The following is a 22754-nucleotide window of genomic DNA, read 5'->3' as shown; positions in this document are numbered from 1 at the left end:
CTGCCCATGCCACACACACTAATGCAACTCTGATGCCCATACCATCAGAGATGCAGGCTTCTGAACTGAGCGCTGATAACAACTTGTGTCGTCCTTCTCCTCTTTAGTCCGAATGACACGGCGTCCCTGATTTCCATAAAGAACTTCAAATTTTGATTCGTCTGACCACAGAACAGTTTTCCACTTTGCCACAGTCCATTTTAAATGAGCCTTGGCCCAGAGAAGACGTCTGCACTTCTGGATCATGTTTAGATATGGCTTCTTCTTTGAACTATAGAGTTTTAGCTGGCAACGGCGGATGGCACGGTGCATTGTGTTCACAGATAATGTTCTCTGGAAATATTCCTGAGCCTTCTGTATTGTGATTTCCAATACAAAAGCATGCCTGTATGTGATGCAGTGCCGTCTAAGGGCCCGAAGATCACAGGCACCCAGTATGGTTTTCCGGCCTTGACCCTTACGCACAGAGATTCTTCCAGATTCTCTGAATCTTTTGATGATATTATGCACTGTAGATGATGATATGTTCAAACTCTTTGCAATTTTACACTGTCAAACTCCTTTCTGATATTGCTCCACTATTTGTTGGCGCAGAATTAGGGGGATTGGTGATCCTCTTCCCATCTTTACTTCTGAGAGCCGCTGCCACTCCAAGATGGCATTTTTTATACCCAGTCATGTTAATGACCTATTGCCAATTGACCTAATGAGTTGCAATTTGGTTCTCCAGCTGTTCCTTTTTTGTACCTTTAACTGTTCCAGCCTCTTATTGCCCCTGTCCCAAGTTTTTTGAGATGTGTTGCTGTCATGAAATTTCAAATGAGCCAATATTTGGCATGAAATTTCAAAATGTCTCACCTTCGACATTTGATATGTTGTCTATGTTCTATTGTGAATACAATATCAGTTTTTGAGATTTTGTAAATTATTGCATTCCGTTTTTATTTACAATTTGTACTTTGTCCCAACTTTTTTGGAATCGGGGTTGTAACTCAATTGTTCGTTCTGCACCCTGTTCTCCAAGATGTTTTAAGCTACTAACAGTATTTTCTAGTAATTGTTAGAAGAACAATGAAAACAAAACGTGTCAGTGTTAACAGCTGCGTTAAACGAACAAGGAAGTAAGTGAATGTCAAAGCCTTTAAGTTGACCTGTTAATTTATCATCATTATTCACCAACATTCAATGTGGAAATACTGTTGGTAGGTACATTATCTCATCCTGTATGTAATCTAATTATTGAACCTGCATTTATTATGTATTACAGAAATGTATTTCAGCCTTAACAGCTGTATCAAAAAAAAGAAAGACATTTTAAGCAAACGTCAAAGCTCTTAAGTTGACCTGTCCATGTGTAATTACTGTATTATTAACCAATGTTCAGTGCTTAATGGTTCTGACTGCAAAGTTGAATTCTGGCCAAAATGTTCTATTGATATTGTTGTTGGAGTTTCAAGATGTTTTGCTGCTGCACACACTGTGTATCCTATGTATGAATGTTTTGATGAGATAACATGCGTCCCATGATTCCGGATATCGCCAAAGCAAGTGAGCAACAATATCACGTGACCACTGTGGGGCGTGTTTGACCTACTTTTAACCAAAACAAGTTGGCGTGGGCAGACATGGCGGACTCTGCTCTCTCTCCAGCTAAAAGTCGGCGGAAAAGGAAAGCCTGCCTAGTGAGTGCAACTGCAAGATAGAGCATTTTTCTGGACAGACAACTAAATCATTCTAGCTAGTACTTAGCTATCTTAGCTTTAGAATGCATGGGCTTGACTGCACAGTAGCGAGTATGGAGTTATACACCTAATGTTTTGATCTGACAGAGAAAGAAACAATAACACAAAAGCAGTAACAGAAAAAGTTAGATTCATCTTTTGTTTCACGAGTGTGAACCACAAATTACATCCCTGCAACTCAAAACTCTCTGAGGTTGATGCAGAGTTATGATGTTTTCAGTGCGTCGCCATCTTGGTGTGACCCAGTTCCATAATTATGCTAATTAGTTCAGGCTCCTTGCATTCAGGTGTTTCCATAGGGCCGTACTGTTTACCTCAAAAGTCCTAAAACGGAGAAAAGCAACCCTCAGCACATCAAAATGATCACATCTTATCTGCATGATATTATTTTTGCAGGACATAGGAAAATGCCATGCACAATAAAAAAAAAAAAAAATTACAAAATTTCAGATCACTTTGCAGTCAGCACCTTTAAATACTACTGGTAGCCCATTTAGCCCATCCTGTACTTCAAACAAAACTGGACAACATGTGAGAAAATCAGACAATTCTAAGGATTTGTAACATTTGTAAATGTTAAATTAATGGCCCAATCTTCTGACCATGCTCACCAACTCATAATGATGAAGTCAATGAATAGACCAGTGCATCAGTGATATTTTTGTATACTTTAATAAGAAAACATTGCAGTACCTTTCTTAAACTACCAGAACTGGATGTAGGCTTATAATATCAGAAAGTTATAATAAACTTATAAAATCTATATGAACCCCTATCTTATTTACAGCACAAAGTGATAGAAAACATACTGTAGAAACCCCATTATACTTTTAAAACTCTCTTTTGGCACATGGTTTCAAGTATTTCACACCTGCTATAAAATCAAATCCACAAAACACTTCACAGTAACTATAGATAATTCCAGTCTTTAAAGAGACCATTCAAAACAGAAAGTGCAATATTATGTGCAATACATCAGTTAAATATGGAACATAATGAAAAAGAAAGTCTTCACACATGTCTCCCAATTACACACAACCAAGTATTTACCCATATCATACACTCACCGGCCACTTTAATAGGAACCTGTTCTTGATTCTAAGATCCCTGTTCTTGGCTGGCAGGAGTGGAACCCAATGTGGTCTTCTGCTGTTGCATGCTGAGATGCTTTTCTGCTCACCACGGTTGTAAAGAGTGATTATATGAGTCACTATATCCTTTCTGGCAGCTCAAACCAATCTGGCCATTTTCCTCTGACATCTCTCATCAACAAGGTGTTTGTTTCCACCCACAGAACTGTCGCTCACTCAACATTTTTATTTTTCGCACCATTCTGTGTAAACTCTAGAGACTGTTGTGTGTGAAAACCCCAGGAGATCATCAGATTCTGAAATACTCAAACCAGTCTGACACCAACACCTATGCCACTGTGAAAGTCACAGAGATCGCAATTTTCCCCATTCTGATATTTGAAGTAAACATTAACTGAAACTCTTGATTTGTATCTGCATGATTTTATACATTGTGCTGCTGTCAAGGGATTGGCTGATTAGATAACTGCATAAAACAGTAGGTGTATGGGTGTTTCTAATAAAGTCACCAGTGGGTGTATGTCATATCGTACATCACATCATATTATGTCATGTCATATCATATCAATATAAATCCCATATCATTTTTCTGGTAACAGCGACTCAGTGAAAAGCGAAAATACCCTTATAAGAGAAGATAAAACACCCATATTTTTTCAGCCTCTGAAGGAGGTAAACTATTTCTAACATCCATTTATACTCAAAAATTTATTAGTCAGGCAATTTATCATAAGTCTTTGGCTGTCCTTTAAATTTAATAATGCGATCTATGTCTTTGGCTAAACTATAGAGTTTATCCATGTGTGGGTTAATGTGCTGTTCCATCCACTCATCCACAGTGTCTGGGTAGTAGATAGCCATCATCTCCAGCTTGAAAGTCTCCAGAAAGGAATTCCACTCCTCCAGCACTCTAACAAGAACAAACAGGAGAGAAATGATCTGGGTCAGGATTCTACATACAGTAACAGTAATACTCTCTTATAACTTATATACTGATTTTTTTCCTGTTCACTGGTAGTTCAGCTGATAGTGGCCTTTAAGCTGTTTAATAGTTAAATCTGTGTGCCATATTACTGTAAATGTGGAAGGTTGATAACAAAATGGGTAGCAAGGTTAAAGAAGTCTAGTAGCTGTACAAAAAAAAAACACTTTGCAAAACAATACAAAACTGTTAATTTAACTAATTAAGTATGAATTTAATGTCAAGACATTGTCTAGTGCTGTAGATAAAATCTGTAAAAAAAAAATCAAGAATAATAAGACAATTTCTTGTCTAAAGTATAAAACTGACAAATGTAGGAGGTAGCAATATGGTTAAAAAATCATAATAACTGAAGACATTTTCATATATATTAATACATATGCACCTTGCTATTTACAGTGCCCTCCACAATTATGAGCACCCCTTGTAAAGATTAGTAAAAAAAAATGACAATTAAAAAAAATATGCATTTTTTGGTAAAATAGCTTCATCTCACACTGAAAAAAAGAGAGAAATATCCGACCTTTAACTGAATTAAATTTATTCGGAGAAAAACAAATCCCTCACCAAGAAATAATTATTCTCAACAAATACACAAGTGCCATTATTATTGGCATCACTGGAAATGATCGTGAACACAATGTAAATTAAGCATGTTTCCCATTTAAAGTGTACATTTTTGAGTTGATTGCAGTGTGTAGGAACTTTCAAGCTGTAATCCATGACTTCCTGATTAACTGGGGAACAAATATAAGGTCATACAGAGGCCAAATTCCCTTAGTCATCCATCAACATGGGAACGATAAGAGAACACACAAACCAAATGAAGGAGAGGTGTGTTGACCTTCATGAGTCAGGGAATGGTTATTAAAAATAGCTACTTGCCTGAAATACTGTTAGGGCAATAATGAAACTGTGGACACCAACTGGAACTGTTACAAACGTGCCTGGAAGAGGACCCAAGTTTATTTTGCACACACATACAGTGAGGAGGATGGGGGGGGGAATCCCCAAAGATCTCATCTCATTTCATCTCATTATCTCTAGCCGCTTTATCCTCCTACAGGGTCGCAGGCAAGCTGGAGCCTATCCCAGCTGACTACGGGCGAAAGGCGGGGTACACCCTGGACAAGTCGCCAGGTCATCACAGGGCTGACACATAGACACAGACAACCATTCACACTCACATTCACACCTACGGTCAATTTAGAGTCACCAGTTAACCTAACCTGCATGTCTTTGGACTGTGGGGGAAACCGGAGCACCCGGAGGAAACCCACGCGGACACGGGGAGAACATGCAAACTCCACACAGAAAGGCCCTTGCCGGCCACGGGGCTTGAACCCAGACCTTCTTGCTGTGAGGCGACAGCGCTAACCACTACACCACCATGCGGCCCTCCCCAAAGATCACTGATGGTAAATTACAAGAAAAAGTAAAATCTTGGGCTTTCCAAGTCTCCGAAACCACCATCAGATGCCACCTCCTTGCCAACAGGTTATATGGAAGGTATGCCAGAGAAAAAGCCTTTTCTGTCAGTTAACCACAAACATAAGTGCCTGGAGTTTATGAAACGCTACAACAACTTTGACTGGGACTGTGTTCTATGTAACAAAGTTGATCTTTTTGGCAATAAACACTCAAGAACGATGGCTACAGTAGCTATAAAAAGAAGGATGGCTATAATGAAAAGAACCCGATCCCAAGTGTAAAATATGGTGGAAGTGTGACATTTTAGGCCTGTTTTTCCTCCAAAGGCCTGGAAACCTTGTTAGGGTACATGGTATCAAGGACTGCATGAAATACCAGGACAGTTTAAATCTAAATCTGACTGCCTCTGTCAGGAAACTAAAACTGGGTCACTGGATCTTCTAACAGGACAATGATCTAAAGCATATGTCCAAATCAACATAAAAATGGTTCGCTGACCACAGAATCAAGCTTCTGCCATGGCCATCTCAGTCCTCTGACCTGAACCCCAGTTTTTTAGTCTGAGATGAAGCTACTTCACTAAAAGCTGGATTTTTTTTTTACCCCCCCCCCCCCCCAAACAAATCTTTACAAGGGGGTGCCAATAATTGTGGAGGGCACTGTATGTTTGCTGAGGTTCTTTTATAAAAGCAATCAGACCCGTATCAACAAAACAAGAAAACCTCGTTTCATAAGATTTGTTTCACATGTAACATTTATGTGGGCAGTAGTCAGAGGTTAAAGCTATGAACTATAGCTTGGACAGTTGAAAGTATAAATCCCAGCACAGCACTGAGGCCTTTGACACACATAAGACCTTTGACCCTTAACTGCTTCAGGCGTATTGCAGGCTGACTGCTGTCTGATCCCAGCTTCCTCGCTAGGCCATGCCAAGAAAAGAATTTTGCAGTGTACATGAAGTCATGTAGAAAGTCATACAGTTTCAATTTACAAAAAAAAACCATTTAGCAATGTCTTATGAAACAAAGATATTAATAACAATTCAGATATTTAAAGATGGGGATGAATTCAACTCTGTAATTTACTGACGCCACTCAGACTTCAAAGCTTATGGTGCACAAATCAACATGGAATTCTTATTTGCTGAAAAAAATAGCAATTATCCTCAAATCCTATCTATTCCAGAAAATATTAATGTCAGCGTTCCTTGAATGCACCCAAAAATGGGTTTCGGGTGACCCTACCCATTTATCCCAGGTGGATACTGGCTTTGTTCTGCCGAATGTCCATGTCTACTGTTTCCTTTGGACAGAAAGCATTGAAATAAAAGCTAAAAATGAAGCAGTTAAGGGAAACAAACAAAAAACAAGATGACAGAGTCATCTATATCCCCCGCCCTATATACCAAATATATGCCAAGTTTCAAGATATTATTCATCACATTTTTCAAGTTCTGCTGCAGGAAACCAACCCTACCTCTTTACACTGACCTCAGCAGCCCATGGCATAAGTCCACTGGACCTTTGGTCCAGGTGAGCTAAAAATTTAAATCTCACATTTCTTAGTATCAAAAGGCACATATACATTACATAATCAACACATATACCAACTTTCAAGACCATACCATTCATAGTTTTCAAGTTCTGCTCCAGAAACAAAACCTACCCCTAAGACTAACCTGAGAGACTAAGTCTGCAATTGTTTCCCTGGAAACATGAAAAATTAAAATTTCTCAAATTTCTTAGTGTGAAAAGGCACATCTACATCACCTTGTTAACATGTATACCAAGTTTCAAATCCGTATCATGAATAGTTTTGGATATATGCTCCGGAAACGAACATTGCTCTTAGAAACTAAGTCAAAATCTATTTTTTATGTAAAAATTTTAAAAATACTTTTTTTCAAAAATACAAAATAGCAAATGCACCAGTTTACATGTTGCTTGATGTGTATACAAAGTTTCATGAAGATTTCTTCAGTAGTTTTAAAGATATGGCCCGGAAACGGATGGACAGAACCCATTTCTATATCCCCCGCCAAGCTTCGTTTGGGATAAAAACGGACAACCGACATAGCATTGGGACAAAAGACAGGGGGAGCACTACATCTTAGTGCTGCCATTTAAAAACACACCAAGATAAGTTTTTAACAAGGTTATACAGGTAAGTGTACTACATTAGTTTAATAAGGCAGAAATACTTCATGTTTCAGTCTGTGAGTTAATTACTATTTGGCTTCTTTCTCATTTTCCTCTAAAATGGAAACATTTTATCTGTAATCCTAAGATGAATCTTTATGTAGATTTAAAGGTGCTAACTGTAGCAGCTGAAATTTAAAGGTGCTAACTGTAGCAACAAAACAAATAATGTATGTAGCAGGTGTCTCAGTCTTGCCATGACTTGGTGTTTGGATGATGCTCATCATGTCCTTATGTCAGACCATTTGTATACAGTTCTGTGCAAAAGTCTTAGGCACATGTCATCAGCGGTGGAGGCTGTTCATCGCTAGCGATGATGACTGCTTCATTAGGATGCGCAGAAACAGAGATGGATCGCAAGCATCCAGTCACTAAAAGAGGTCATTGTTGAAGAATGGAAAAAGATTGATGTTGCAAAATGTCACAAAATTGTTCATTCCATGCCTAGAAGACTTGATGCTGTCATTAAAAATCATGGAGGCCATACAAAGTACTAGATGCAGTAGTTTTTGTTGTGGGGTGTACTCATTTTTGCACCACCCTAATTTGAGTAAAACTGAAAAAAAAATGTGTAATCTAAGTTATATTATTAACCTTACTTTCACATTATAAGTTAAACAGATGTTATATTAAACTTTGTCTTTTCAACATTTTGGAAATTGTTTGTGTTCATTGAGATATTGTTTAAAATGTTACTTTTCAAAGGGGGTGTACTCATTTATGCTTGAGCACTGTACATCCATCCATTATCTCTAGCTGCTTTATCCTGTTCTACAGGGTCACAGGCAAGCTGGAGCCTATCCCAGCTGACTATGGGCGAGAGGCGGGGTATACCCTGGACAAGTCGCCAGGTCATCCCTGGGCTGACACATAGTAGACACAGACAACCATTCACACTCACACCTACGGTGAATTTAGAGCAGGGGTCGGCAACCTTTTTGCCATGTAGTCCCAATTAGAAATTTTCTTGTTAGTGTGCCATTCAAATAGGTGTTGTTAACTATGTGTAATTAGACACCACACATTTTAGACGGATATGGATATTTAATGCATTGAGCAAATGTAAAACACCATTGCACTTGTTTTATGCCATTAGCCTCACACACTTTAACCCACTTTATGCCAGTTGTTTGCTGCACCCTTACGTTTTCTGCCATTTTACCAATTCGTCGCTCAACAGTTCTGGCTGATACAGGCATGTCTTTTATTCTTGATTTTATTGTCTCTTTATTTGGCAGCCCCTCAAAAAGACTATCCGAGCTGGAGAGAAAGGCCTCCTTAAAGGTCTCATTGCATCGTTTTTTCATTAATTGTGCGGTGGTCTCTAGTATGAATGAATGCCCTGTGAGCCGGTTTTGGTGGAAAAAAAATGCTGTGGTTCTCCTGTTTCAGGCTGTTCTAGTTTGGTGGAGGAGTGGGTGGCGGGAGAACGACAGGATTTCAGCTCTTACTCATTAATATTCATGACATGTAAACGTGTTACCTCTGATTGGCTAACAGCACTGTGACGCTACCTCCAGTGGGTCAGAACAAGCGGACGTGGGTGTCTTTGTAAAAACTGTTTTGATTGGCTATTATGGTCTCAACATCGATGTTTTGACCAATAACAATGTAGATAACACGAATTTTACATCACATTCAACGAGATTTAAACGAGACTAAAGATGGCGACTTACAAATAAGGTGTAAACATCGTTGGAGTTAATAAAGTTTGAACAGCATGAAGGAACATACCCCAACCCCCCGAAATTAATAAAAAAAAATCTCTCAATGGATTTGGCATAATATTAAAAGGTTGTTTTTTACTCAGAAAAAAATCGTCTTGACTACAGATCCAGGTATTAAAAACAACCTCGAAGTAAAACCACTACTGAAGGCACCGAAGTTTGAAAAGTCACTGTGGTTGAAATGATCAGAACACAGTACTAACGCTGCATTATACTTCGCTGGTGGTGTTCCAAAGATAAATTTCAACCATTTATTCTTCACCTCTTCTATCTTGCAACGTTGCTCCGCTTAGGTTTCGTTTCTGTCGGCGGCTCCAGCCCGACTTTGGACGCTCGTAACTCGGGCAGGGGAGGTCCCAGCCTCCCCAAACTTGGCAGCCCTCTCCCCAATGAACCAGCACTGCCAGGGCGGGCTAGCCCCGCGCCTCGGGATGTAATTCGCCCTGAGGCGAGCCACGACACTCCGCTTAGGTTTCGTTTCTGTCGGCAACTCCAGCCCGACTTTGAACGCTCGTAATTCGGGCAGGGGAGGTCCCAGCCTCCCCAAACATGCAACGTTGATGTGTTACTGCCACAAATAACATAGGCACGAACTTGTTCAGCCATGTTTTCAACTTGGTGTTAGCTCTTCGTTAGCTACTGACGAGATGGGCTCGGCCATCTCTCCTCGCACTTAAATCTGAACTTTCTTCCCATGGGCGGTCGCAAGCCAAGGTGGGCGAGGCCATGAATACTAATTTTCGAAGTGATGTAAGATCGTATGGCTTTTTCAGATTCGCTCGTTTTTCCGACTATTTTCTTTCATAAGCTAATACAGGGAATGGGAGTAGAATTACATTTTCACATGCAGCATGCATATGCAACTCGGAGTGAACTATGGTATTTCAAAAAGAGCCAGTATTAAACGTTTTTGGTGGAAGGGCACCTTTAATGTATTCACCGTCTGTGAATGGCTTTCTATGTTTAGCTATGCAGTGAGAAATTATATAGCTAGCTTCAGTGGCATTGTTTTTAGCTGAGGCAAAGACTTTTAAAGTGTGGGCTTGCTTCCCATATCTACACACTGTGCGTGAGACTGATTTGTCTCTATCTGCCTGATCTTTGAAAGTCTTTTCGTGCTTTGCCTCGAAATGACGTTTAACACTGGATGTTTAACACACAACACTTTCAAAACACAACGTGCACACAGCACGGTCCCTCTGAGAAACGAACCCATATTCTTTGGTTCACGAGGAGAGGAAAGCCCGAACTGTTGGCTTCTTTGCCATCTTAGTGCAACTGCTGCATCAAGTGGGCCCATCTCGTGAGAAATATGGGGAGGAGGGGGGCACTATATTGTTGTGTAGTCATGCTAAAAGAGCAGGCTCGCCATGCAACAGCCAATGACAGTTCAAGATGACGTTTGAACATTTTTAATGTGTTGAATAATTAGGTTTGTGTATCATCGTCAGTGTGCCACTGGAAATTCCTCGGCATGCCAGTTGTGGCACGCATGCCTAGGGTTGCCAACCCCTGATTTAGAGCCACCAATTAGCCTAACCTGCATGCTTTTGGACTGTGGGGGAAACCGGAGCACCCGGAGGAAACCCATGCGGACACGGGGAAAACATGCAAACTCCACACAGAAAGGCCCTCGCCGGCCGCTGGGCTCGAACCCAGAACCTTCTTGCTATGAGGCGACAGTGCTAACCACTACACCACTGTGCCAATGACTGAATAAATACAGCTATGGAAAAAATTGAATAGCACAAATGATTATCATATAAACAATTATACAAATAATTAAAATAATGTTGGAGTGAATATCTGTTAAGAATGGAGTTAAACATGGAGACATTCCTGCTCCAACATTCTTTGGTGTATACTTTGCTATGGTGTTCAACATCGCGTTTAAAGAGTGCAACCATAATGTTTACATCCGCTATTGGACTTCAGGCAGTGTATTCAATATCAGACGCTTCGCTGTGAAAAACAAAGTCTTTACAACCTTGGTCAGAGATTTACTCTATGCAGATGATTGCGATCTCATTGCACATACTGAAACCGATATGCAGCATATCATGGATGCCTTTTTGTGATGCATGTACTGCACTTGGGCTGACTATTAGCCTTAAAAAGACTGTCGTAATGTATCAACCGGCACGGGGTAAGTAGTACATAGAACCAAATATCTATGTTTATGGCAAGAGGCTTGGAGTAGTTGATCAGTTTGTGTATCTTGGTAGCACTGTTAATCAGCACTGCAACCTCGACGATGAGATTCCTCACAGAGTGCAAAAAGCCAGTGATGCTTTTGGTAGACTGGAACAGTGCCTCTGGAGTCAACACGGTGTCCATCGCAAGACAAAAGTGAAGGTTTACCAAGCATATATGCTGACATCTCTCTTATATGCGTGCGAAACATGGGTGACATATCGCCATGACCTCAAACACCTAGAGCGCTTCCATCAGATATGCCTCAGAAGGATTCTTGAAATCCATTGGAAAGAGCATGCCAGCGATGTCGAGGTGCTGCAAAGGTCAGGCTGTGAGAGTATCGAAGCTCTGGTATTAAACCACAGGCTTCGATGGAGTGGTCATGTCGCCCGTATGGAAGATGACAGGCTGCCAAAGCAACTATTCTATGGCAAACTGGCAAATGGGAGTCGACCCCAACACAAGCCAAAGAAGAGATACAAAGACTGCCTAAAAACAGCTTTGAAAGTGGCAAACATCTGCACTGACACATGGGAGACAGAAGCAGCTGATCGCAGCAATTGGAGGAGAGTAGTACATGAGGGTAAAGCTGCTTTTGAAGCTGCTCGAATTGCGAACGAGGAATTGAAGAGGGATGTCCGTAAAGGATTTCCTGTTCAACTCCCTTTGAGTAAAGGCAACCAGGATGAGCTTACATGTCAGGTTTGCAGAAGGTTGTGCCTAAGCAAGGCAGGCCTGATAAGTCACATGAGAAGTCATGAAATGAGAGCTCCAGTTGATTATAATGCGATACTTGATCAACCACTTATCCATACGTGCGAAACGTGGTAAAGAATGCAGGTCAACAGGTGGTTTGAAAAGACATGCTAAGAGTCATGGTAACCAGATGCCACCACCAGCTGCCAATTTAAACAAGTCTCAACAATCTGCAATATGTGCAAGACAGTTTAAATCACTAGCAGGACTTAAAAGCCATATCCGTTCTCATCATCAATAAATCTTTCTGTAATTACAAGCGATGGTCTTACTCGAAAGCAAGGAGGCAGCCATCATATATATATATATATATATATATATATATATATATATATATATATATATATATATATATATATATTCTTGTGTTAGGGTTGGCACCGACCCATTTTCAGGTTTGAAATGCATAAACATGCCATTTAAATTTGTTTATTGCCTCAAGGCTTTTTGACTTTGTCAGGAACCTCTATTTATACAAAATAAAACAAAAAAAAAATCAATTTCACTAAATCATAAAATGCTCTGGTGAAAATTATGACCTTTGTGTTGTTAGGGTCGGTTTTGACCCAGTTATAATATAAGATTTTAAAACAATAATTAGTGCCAAAACTGAAATCATAAACACACTGTCCTTACACTGTAAGGAGTGGGGTTACACTCCTTACCAGTTGGTGGCAGTAATGCACAATTATGTTGTTTGCCCACCACCACCAAGAAGAAGAAGAAGAGTTGATGACTTGCAGAATACAAATTTCCAGTTTGCAGCATGCAAAAATGAGAAGAAGATTTACAATAAGCCAAGCTCTGGATAAGATCTTTGCTGAAGATGAAGCAGAGGACACAGAGCAGTGTAGTGATATGGATGAGCAGGTTTCTGAGGAGGAGGATCATATAGAATATCAACCATAGGACACAGACACATCTGATGAGGAGGTCACAGGTGCTAAAGCTGCTCATGCTCCTGCTGAAACATACAAATCCAAAAATGGTAACATCTCTTGGAGCTCAGTACCTCCTGGTTTACATGGCAGGGCAGCCGCGGCAAATGTCATTAAAATGACCCCGGGATCACAAGGTTTGCTGTGACGAGAATAAGTGACATCAAGACATGTTTTGATCTGTTTATACCATTGTCACTAAAAAAAAAAAATCATCATCGCTATGACAAACCTTGAAGGAAAAAAGTCCACGGCAACATGTGGAATGACATTGATGAGGAACACTTCAATGCTTATATTGGTGTTCTTCTTGCTGGAGTGTACAGACCCAGCAATGAGGCCACTGATAGTCTCTGGGATGCAACGTCAGGCAGAAATATTTTCTGGGCAACAATGTCACTTCAGACCTTTCAAATGATATCAAGAGTGTTCAGATTTGACAATAGAGATACTAGAGCAAAATCTGACAAGTTTGCTCCCATCAGGGATGTCTGGGAGAGATGGGTGCAGCTCTTTCCACTGATGTTCAACCCAGGGCCAGAGGTGACAGTAGATGAACGTTTTGTCCCTTTCCATGGAAAATGCCCCTTCTGGCAATACATGCTCAGTAAGCCAGGCAAATATGGCATAGAAATCTGGGCAGCCTGTGATGCAAAAACCAGCTATGCATGGAATGTGCAGATTTACACAGGCAAACCTGCAAGTGGCATCCCTAAGAAAAATCAAGGAAAACGTGTAGTCCTGGATATGACTACTGGACTGCGGGGAGTGGACAACCTGGACAAGCTGACTGCCACCTACACTTGCCAGCGAATGACCAGGAGATGGCCAATGGCTGTGTTTTATAACATCCTAGATGTGTCTGCATACAATGCATTTGTGTTGTGGACCCACATTCACCTAGGGTGGAACTCAACCAAAAAAAACAAGCAGAGAATGTTTCTTGAGGAGCTAGGAAGTTCCCTTGTCAAGCCGCACATTGAGTGAAGGGAACGGGTGCCCCGAGAACCAACTGCTGCAGCCTTTGTCAGACAGCTGCAGAGTTCACTTAGCACTCCGTCCACACCATCAGCAACACAAACAGTATCAGCTGCAGCATCCTCCTCAGCCAGCCCTGCCTCAACATCAGCCAGCACAGCCACATCCACAACCCCACTGAGGCCACCCGATTCCAAAAGAAAAAGGTGTCAGGTCTGCCCTAGCAATAAGGACAGGAAGACAAATATATTGTGCTTCTCCTGCAAAAATCTGCAAAGAACACACTAAAAGTGTCACTTTTTGCCACACATGCATCTAAACACACACACGTATGTGTACATGCATGTACTTGCATACAAATACTTTTTGGAAATAGTACTTGATTTATTTTGTATTCTAGTAGTTCTAGTACTTGTATTTCTTTCATTTTGTATTTGTATTAAAGTTCTACTTTTGAAAAACAGACTTATTGCCTTTTGTGACAGCGGGGGCATGGTCAAGCGTCGGTCTGTGACCGGAGGGCGGAGTCAGGGAAGGTAAGTGGCAGAATCACTGCACCTGATGTTGATTAACGTGTGTTTGTGTGTCTTCCCCAGTGACCGCGTCCTATTTAAGGAGAGAGCGAGAGCAGAAGAGAGCTCTCTCCCCAACCAGACACCTGATGTCTGTGTGTGTGTGTGTGTGTATATGAGAGACCACTGAAAAGTGTAAAAATAAAGAGTTACGAAACTCAGTTCTGGCCTGCCGTCTTCTGTGCTCCTCCCACTCCTACAAACTGCCACACCTTTTTCTTGAAGTAAATTTATATCTGTCAAAATTGACTCGTAACACCACAGATGATACTATAGTTAATATTATTATAATTAAAAAACTAATTTATTTTAAAGATGTGTTCTAATACTTCCTAGTAATAGTCAGGTAACATAACCTTTTATTTATTTATAGAATTTTCTTGAGGTTAATTTTACCTTTTTTTTTTAATTAAAAAACAAGCGGTATGCTGTAAAAAGAAAGGCCCACACCAAAAATATTAAAATCAATCTTTTCATGGGTAAGGAAGTCTAACAAGGTCACAAAGAGTTAAGAAACAAATTGGATTCTAAATCACTGTTCTGAAGGTATTTTTTGGCTGATTAAAGACACGGGTCAAAACCGACCCGTTAACATAAGGAATAGTAACAGAAAGTTAACACAAGAGGAAGGATATATATATATATATATATATATATATATATATATATATATATATATATATATACACACACACACACACACACACACACACACACAGAGCTATGGAAAAAATTGATCATCATAAATGACTGAATAAATACAGCTATGGAAAAATTGAATAGCACAAACGATTATCATATAAACAATTATACAAATAATTGATATGAACACATCTTGCCATTTGCATTCATCTCCTCACTGTTCACAAACATGCACATCATATGAATGTTGCAGTTACAAGTTGATGTATTCCAAATCATGAGAGTAGTTTTCCAAAATTGGTTACTTTAGATAGAAGCTAATTCTTTTTACTTTTCCATTGCGACCTAAACTTGTGCTGTTCTGTCACTCATCTAAGACTCAAAGATGCCTTATGTCTTAAATAAGGCTCAGACTTTTGGGATTCTGGACTCAAATCAAACTTGTGATTTGGCTTACACTTAATATACAAGTTAGTATTATGAACTATGCAGCTGATACTGATGATATACAGTGGTGCTTGAAAGTTTGTGAACCCTTTAGAATTTTCTCTATTTCTGCATAAATATGACCTAAAACATCATCAGATTTTCACACAAGTCCTAAAAGTAGATAAAGAGAACCCAGTTAAACAAATGAAACAAAAAAATTATACTTGCTCATTTATTTATTGAGGAAAATGATCCAATATTACAAATCTGTGAGTGGCAAAAGTATGTGAACCTCTAGGATTAGCAGTTAATTTGAAGGTGAAATTAGAGTCAGGTGTTTTCAATCAATGGGACGACAATCAGGTGTGAGTGGGCACCCTGTTTTATTTAAAGAACAGGGATCTATCAAAGTCTGATCTTCACAACACATGTTTGTGGAAGTGTATCATGGCACAAACAAAGGAGATTTCTGAGGACCTCAGAAAAAGCATTGCTGATGCTCATCATGCTGGAAAAGGTTACAAAACCATCTCTAAAGAGTTTGGACTCCACCAATCCACAGTCAGACAGATTGTGTACAAATGGAGGAAATTCAAGACCATTGTTGCCCTCCCAGGAGTGGTCGACCAACAAAGATCACTCCAAGAGCAAGGCGTGTAATAGTCGGCGAGGTCACAAAGGACCCTAGGGTAACTTCTAAGCATCTGAAGGCCTCTCTCACATTGGCTAATGTTAATGTTCATGAGTCCACCATCAGGAGAACACTGAACAACAATGGTGTGCATGGCAGGGTTGCAAGGAGAAAGCCACTGCTCTCCAAAAAGAACATTGCTGCTCGTCTGCAGTTTGCTAAAGATCACGTGGACAAGCCAGAAGGCTATTGGAAGAATGTTTTGTGGACAGATGAGACCAAAATAGAACTTTTTGGTTTAAACAAGAAGCATTATGTTTGGAGAAAGGAAAACACTGCATTCCAGCATAAGAACCTTATCCCATCTGTGAAACATGGTGGTGGTAGTATCATGGTTTGGGCCTGTTTTGCTGCATCTGGGCCAGGACGGCTTGCCATCATTGATGGAACAATGAATTCTGAATTATACCAGTGAATTCTAAAGGAAAATGTCAGGACATCTGTCCATGAACTGAATCTCAAGAGAAGGTGGGTCATGCAGCAAGACAACGACCCTAAGCACACAAGTCGTTCTACCAAAGAATGGTTAAAGAAGAATAAAGTTAATGTTTTGGAATGGCCAGGTCAAAGTCCTGACCTTATTCCAATCGAAATGTTGTGGAAGGACTTGAAGCGAGCAGTTCATGTGAGGAAACCCACCAACATCCCAGAGTTGAAGCTGTTCTGTATGGAGGAACGGGCTAAAATTCCTCCAAGCCGGTGTGCAGGACTGATCAACAGTTACCGCAAACGTTTAGTTGCAGTTATTGCTGCACAAGGGGGTCACACCAGATACTGAAAGCAAAGGTTCACATAATTTTGCCACTCACAGATATGTAATATTGGATCGTTTTCCTCAATAAATAAATGACCAAGTATAATTTTTTTGTCTCATTTGTGTAACTGGGTTCTCTTTATCTACTTTTAGGACTTGTGTGAAAATCTGATGATGTTTTAGGTCATATTTATGCAGAAATATAGAAAATTCTAAAGGGTTCACAAACTTTCAAGCACCACTGTACATACTCAGAAAACAGTACTGGAATGTAATTTATCATGGCGTCAGTATATTATACTGACCATTTATTCACAGGTAGGTAACCAAAATATTCAGACACTTTTAAGCAAGTATTAAAGACTGTAGGCGGCACGGTGGTGTAGTGGTTAGCGCTGTCGCCTCACAGCAAGAAGGTCCTGGGTTCGAGCCCCGGGGCCGGCGAGGGCCTTTCTGTGTGGAGTTTGCATGTTCTCCCCGTGTCCGCGTGGGTTTCCTCCGGGTGCTCCGGTTTCCCCCACAGTCCAAAGACATGCAGGTTAGGTTAACTGGTGACTCTAAATTGACCGTGAGTGTGAATGGTTGTCTGTGTCTATGTGTCAGCCCTGTGATGACCTGGCGACTTGTCCAGGGTGTACCCCGCCTTTCGCCCGTAGTCAGCTGGGATAGGCTCCAGCTTGCCTGCGACCCTGTAGAAGGATAAAGCGGCTAGAGATAATGTGATGTGTGTGTGATTAAAGACTGTGAATTTAAAGAAACCTACCTGGTTACTGTGCCTTTAAAATATTCGATATACATTGGATTGGCAAAGTTGTATTTTCTCTGGTAACGACCAAATGTTCCTCTCACATGGCTATACATGGAATCAAACATACACACAATTTTAAGAAACACACAGTGGTATGATAAAAGCTTATATTCAGTGCAAACAACATAAAAAGACATTGTTTGATGATGCATATAACCATACTGGGGTGGGTTTCCCGAAAGCCTCTTAAGGCCAAGAGTGTCTTTAATTACCCCCTAAGAGTCATTGTCAAGCTAATGTGATTTTCCCAAACATCATAGCCCAAGTAGCCCTTTAGTTTGCTCTGAATTTATGAAGGACCCGGACCACTCTTTCAAAACAAAGGGCGACTAGCTCACAGCCGAATACACAGAATGTGCATATGCGCCTCCGAGGAAATCTCACAGTCAGCAGAGGAAACTGGTGTTGAGTCTGCTGCTGGTGTTCAATTATTCATCTTGTACATTGCAAGTACAACCCCGAGTCCAAAAAAGTTGGGACAAAGTACAAATTGTAAAAAAAAACAATGCAATGATGTGGAAGTTTCAAAATTCCATATTTTATTCAGAATAGAACATAGATGACATATCAAATGTTTAAACTGAGAAAATGTATCATTTAAAGAGAAAAATTAGGTGATTTTAAATTTCATGACAACAACACATCTCAAAAAAGTTGGGACAAGGCCATGTTTACCACTGTGAGACATCCCCTTTTCTCTTTACAACAGTCTGTAAACGTCTGGGGACTGAGGAGACAAGTTGCTCAAGTTTAGGGACAGGAATGTTAACCCATTCTTGTCTAATGTAGGATTCTAGTTGCTCAACTGTCTTAGGTCTTTTTTGTCGTATCTTCCGTTTTATGATGCGCCAAATGTTTTCTATAGGTGAAAGATCTGAACTGCAGGCTGGCCATTCAGTACCCGGACCCTTCTTCTACACAGCCATGATGCTGTAATTGATGCAGTATATATGGTTTGGCATTGTCATGTTGGAAAATGCAAGGTCTTCCCTGAAAGAGACGTCGTCTGGATGGGAGCATATGTTGCTCTAGAACCTGGATATACCTTTCAGCATTGATGGTGTCTTTCCAGATGAGTAAGCTGCCCATGCCACACGCACTAATGCAACCCCATACCATCAGAGATGCAGGCTTCTGAACTGAGCACTGATAACAACTTGGGTCGTCCTTCTCCTCTTTAGTCCGAATGACACGGTGTCCCTGATTTCCATAAAGAACTTCAAATTTTGATTCGTCTGACCACAGAACAGTTTTCCACTTTGCCACAGTCCATTTTAAATGAGCCTTGGCCCAGAGAAGACGTCTGCGCTTCTGGATCATGTTTAGATATGGCTTCTTCTTTGAACTATAGAGTTTTAGCTGGCAACGGCGGATGGCACAGTGAATTGTGTTCACAGATAATGTTCTCTGGAAATATTCCTGAGCCCATTTTGTGATTTCCAATACAGAAGCATGCCTGTATGTGATGCAGTGCCGTCTAAGGGCCCGAAGATCACGGGCACCCAGTATGGTTTTCCGGCCTTGACCCTTACGCACAGAAATTCTTCCAGATTCTCTGAATCTTTTGATGATATTATGCACTGTAGATGATGATATGTTCAAACTCTTTGCAATTTTACACTGTCGAACTCCTTTCTGATATTGCTCCACTATTTGTCAGTGCAGAATTGGGGGGATTGGTGATCCTCTTCCCATCTTTACTTCTGAGAGCCGCTGCCACGCCAAGATGCTCTTTTTATACCCAGTCATGTTAATGACCTATTGCCAATTGACCTAATGAGTTGCAATTTGGTCCTCCAGCTGTTCCTTTTTTGTACCTTTAACTTTTCCAGCCTCTTATTGCCCCTGTCCCAACTTTTTTGAGATGTGTTGCTGTCATGAAATTTCAAATGAGCCAATATTTGGCATGGAATTTCAAAATGTCTCACTTTCAACATTTGATATGTTGTCTATGTTCTATTGTGAATACAATATCAGTTTTTGAGATTTGTAAATTATTGCATTCCGTTTTTATTTGCAATTTGTACTTTGTCCCAACTTTTTTGGAATCGGGGTTGTACATTCATTCATTCATTCATTCATTCATTCATTCATTATCTCTAGCCGCTTTATCCTTCTACAGGGTCGCAGGCAAGCTGGAGCCTATCCCAGCTGACTACGGGCGAAAGGCGGGGTACACCCTGGACAAGTCGCCAGGTCATCACAGGGCTGACACATAGACACAGACAACCATTCACACTCACACCTACGGTCAATTTAGAGTCACCAGTTAACCTAACCTGCATGTCTTTGGACTGTGGGGGAAACCGGAGCACCCGGAGGAAACCCACGCGGACACGGGGAGAACATGCAAACTCCGCACAGAAAGGCCCTCGCCGGCCCCGGGGCTCGAACCCAGGACCTTCTTGCTGTGAGGCGACAGCGCTAACCACTACACCACCGTGCCGCCCGGGGTTGTACATCTAGTTAATTATTAAATAAATATACGAAAAACATTAGGAATATATTTCAATATGTTATGGAATTATGAATGGATATCGTATTGTCACACTATCACCACGTTTTAATCAAATTTAACTTCATTAGGTAAGAGATTGAATTTAGTGTCATAAATGAAACAAATTTCTGCACCTCTAACATTTTTTGTGTCCGAAATCACTCACTACTCACTATATAGTGGACCATATAGGGAGTTCTCCATTTTGTAGTGCTGTCTAAATGTACAGTATTGTGAGAATTATTACACCCTATATAGTGCACTCAAAGTATCTCACAATGCATCATGAAAAGTAGTGTACAACTGATGGTCCCTAACCAAGCAATATATACTGTCATGCATTGCAGTCACGCTGAAAAAAAAAAGTGTTGGGGTGAATGGTAGGAGGAAGAAATACATTATAGTCAGACATTTAAGTACAGTTAAAAATAGTAAGAGAATACAAAATAAGCTAAAATAAAATAAGACAGATAAAATACATGAATAAAAGTTAGAGTGCAGAGCGAGGAATTAATCAAAAGCCTCAAATTTGATTTAATAAAAGGCAGCAGCAAAGAAGAAAGGATTCAGCCTTGATTTAAAAGAACTGAAAGATGCAGCAGACACAAAGTACTTTGTATTGATTAATGTGGGAAATGCGCTCAGTATAATACACTACCGCTCAAAAGTTTGGGGTCACCCAGGCAATTTTGTGCTTTCCATGAAAAGTCACACTTTTATTTACCACTGTAAGTTGTAAAATGAATAGAAAATATAGTCAAGACATTTTTCTGGCCATTTTGAGCATTTAATCGACCCCACAAATGTGATGCTCCAGAAACTCAATCTGCTCAAAGGAAGGTCAGTTTTATAGCTTCTCTAAAGAGCTAAACTGTTTTCAGCTGTGCTAACATGATTGTACAAGGGTTTTCTAATCATCCATTAGCCTTCTGAGGCAATGAGCAAACACATTGTACCATTAGAACACTGGAGTGATAGTTGCTGGAAATGGGCCTCTATACACCTATGGAGATATTGCACCAAAAACCAGACATTTGCAGCTAGAATAGTCATTTACCACATTAGCAATGTATAGAGTGTATTTCTGATTAGTTTAAAGTGATCTTAAGAACAATGCTTTTCTTTCAAAAATAAGGAAATTTCAAAGTGACCCCAAACTTTTGAACGGTAGTGTATGTATTTATCCCAAAAATACATGCCTGTATTTCTTATTTTGAAAACCCACCAGCCTACTGGTTTGGCACATTTTAATTGTGCGATGAATGAGCTCACTATATCGTAATTCCCTGTATAGTGAGGAGGGATTAGTGAATGAGTGAATGATTTCGGATGCAGGGTGTGTGTATAGAGAGAGAGAGAGAGACTCTCTCTCTCTCTCTCTCTCTGTCTGTCTGCATGTGCACCTATTGAGGTATTTCACCCACGTGACCAAGTCATGTGATGCTGCCATTTTGGAGGTCACGGCTCGAATCAGTTTGAATGCGAGGAAGGTGACAAACGTAAAACATAAAAGAAAAAGGAGCGAGATGCAGAAAACACCTTCACTATCCAGCGACGTAGGGCATTTACAGGGCGAGCAGAGGGAGAGGTATTTGCAAAAATTGAGGTTAGCAGGCTTAGAGAACGACGTTTACCTGCTTCCACCAGGATTGTTCACTGACGTACGGAAGTACACGAAGCCCTCGTCTTTACCTGACTTCGGCCCACATGATCTGTATACCTATGTCATTAAAAACCCATCACCATACACAGGTATTGATCTGAAAGCGTATAAGAGTTTGGATACCTACAAATATTTTGTGTCAGGCTGGGTAACATGCCTACATCAGTGGGTCCTCCCTGGAGCCGGTGGTCGCCATCTTATTACAGGTAAGGTTTGTTCACATTTTCATTTACTTTCGGTCCTCAGGATAAACAAAATGTTATTAAATGTCATTGAAATAACTTCTTAGTCTGTTGAGACATGGCCCGTTATAAATTTGCTGTTACCAGGCAATGACTAAGAACTGTATTATTAGGGTCGGTGTAGTTGTAGCAGTGCACTAGCAGCTAGCTGTTAGCACTAGCTAATGTCAACAACAGTAGCTGGTATGTTACTGTAGCAATGTTTACGTTCAGTCATTTGGATGACTGTTAACCTTTCAGTCTCAAGTTTTTCCTTTACTGGATTTACTAATTTACTGAGCTAGCGTGCTCGGGCAAGCTGGGAGCTAGCGCGCGCTAGCCCGCCGGCGGCCGGCGCGCGCCAGCTCCCAGCGTGCCCGAGCGCGCCAGCTCCCAGCGTGCCCGAGCGCGCCAGATCAGTAAACTAGTAAATCCAGT

At 40.5% G+C, this 22754-nt stretch overlaps 1 protein-coding gene across 3 annotated transcripts in view; it reads right to left on the bottom strand.

The window, feature by feature from the left end:
- Positions 1 to 2391: 2391 nt before the first annotated feature.
- Positions 2392 to 22754, bottom strand: part of zgc:113333 (beta-N-acetylhexosaminidase) — a 38029-nt gene continuing 17666 nt past the window's right edge. Inside the window, exons 13-14 of one of the 3 annotated variants that reach the window (XM_060901624.1) lie at positions 17891 to 17980; positions 2392 to 3743 (exon numbers count right to left, since the gene is read on the bottom strand). In XM_060901624.1, the coding sequence (XP_060757607.1) occupies positions 3545 to 3743; positions 17891 to 17980 (289 nt within the window). In that variant the 3' untranslated portion in view covers positions 2392 to 3544. Of the gene's footprint in view, positions 3744 to 7641; positions 7816 to 17890; positions 17981 to 22754 lie in introns of those variants that run through there. The other 2 variants (XM_060901626.1, XM_060901625.1) reach the window with 2 other exon arrangements.

This window comes from Neoarius graeffei, chromosome 20, assembly GCF_027579695.1.
Source record: "Neoarius graeffei isolate fNeoGra1 chromosome 20, fNeoGra1.pri, whole genome shotgun sequence".
In the NCBI taxonomy this organism is placed as follows: Eukaryota; Metazoa; Chordata; class Actinopteri; order Siluriformes; family Ariidae; genus Neoarius; species Neoarius graeffei.
The sequence above is the reverse complement of the archived record's forward strand: the minus strand, read 5'-3'. Positions and strand labels throughout refer to the sequence as shown.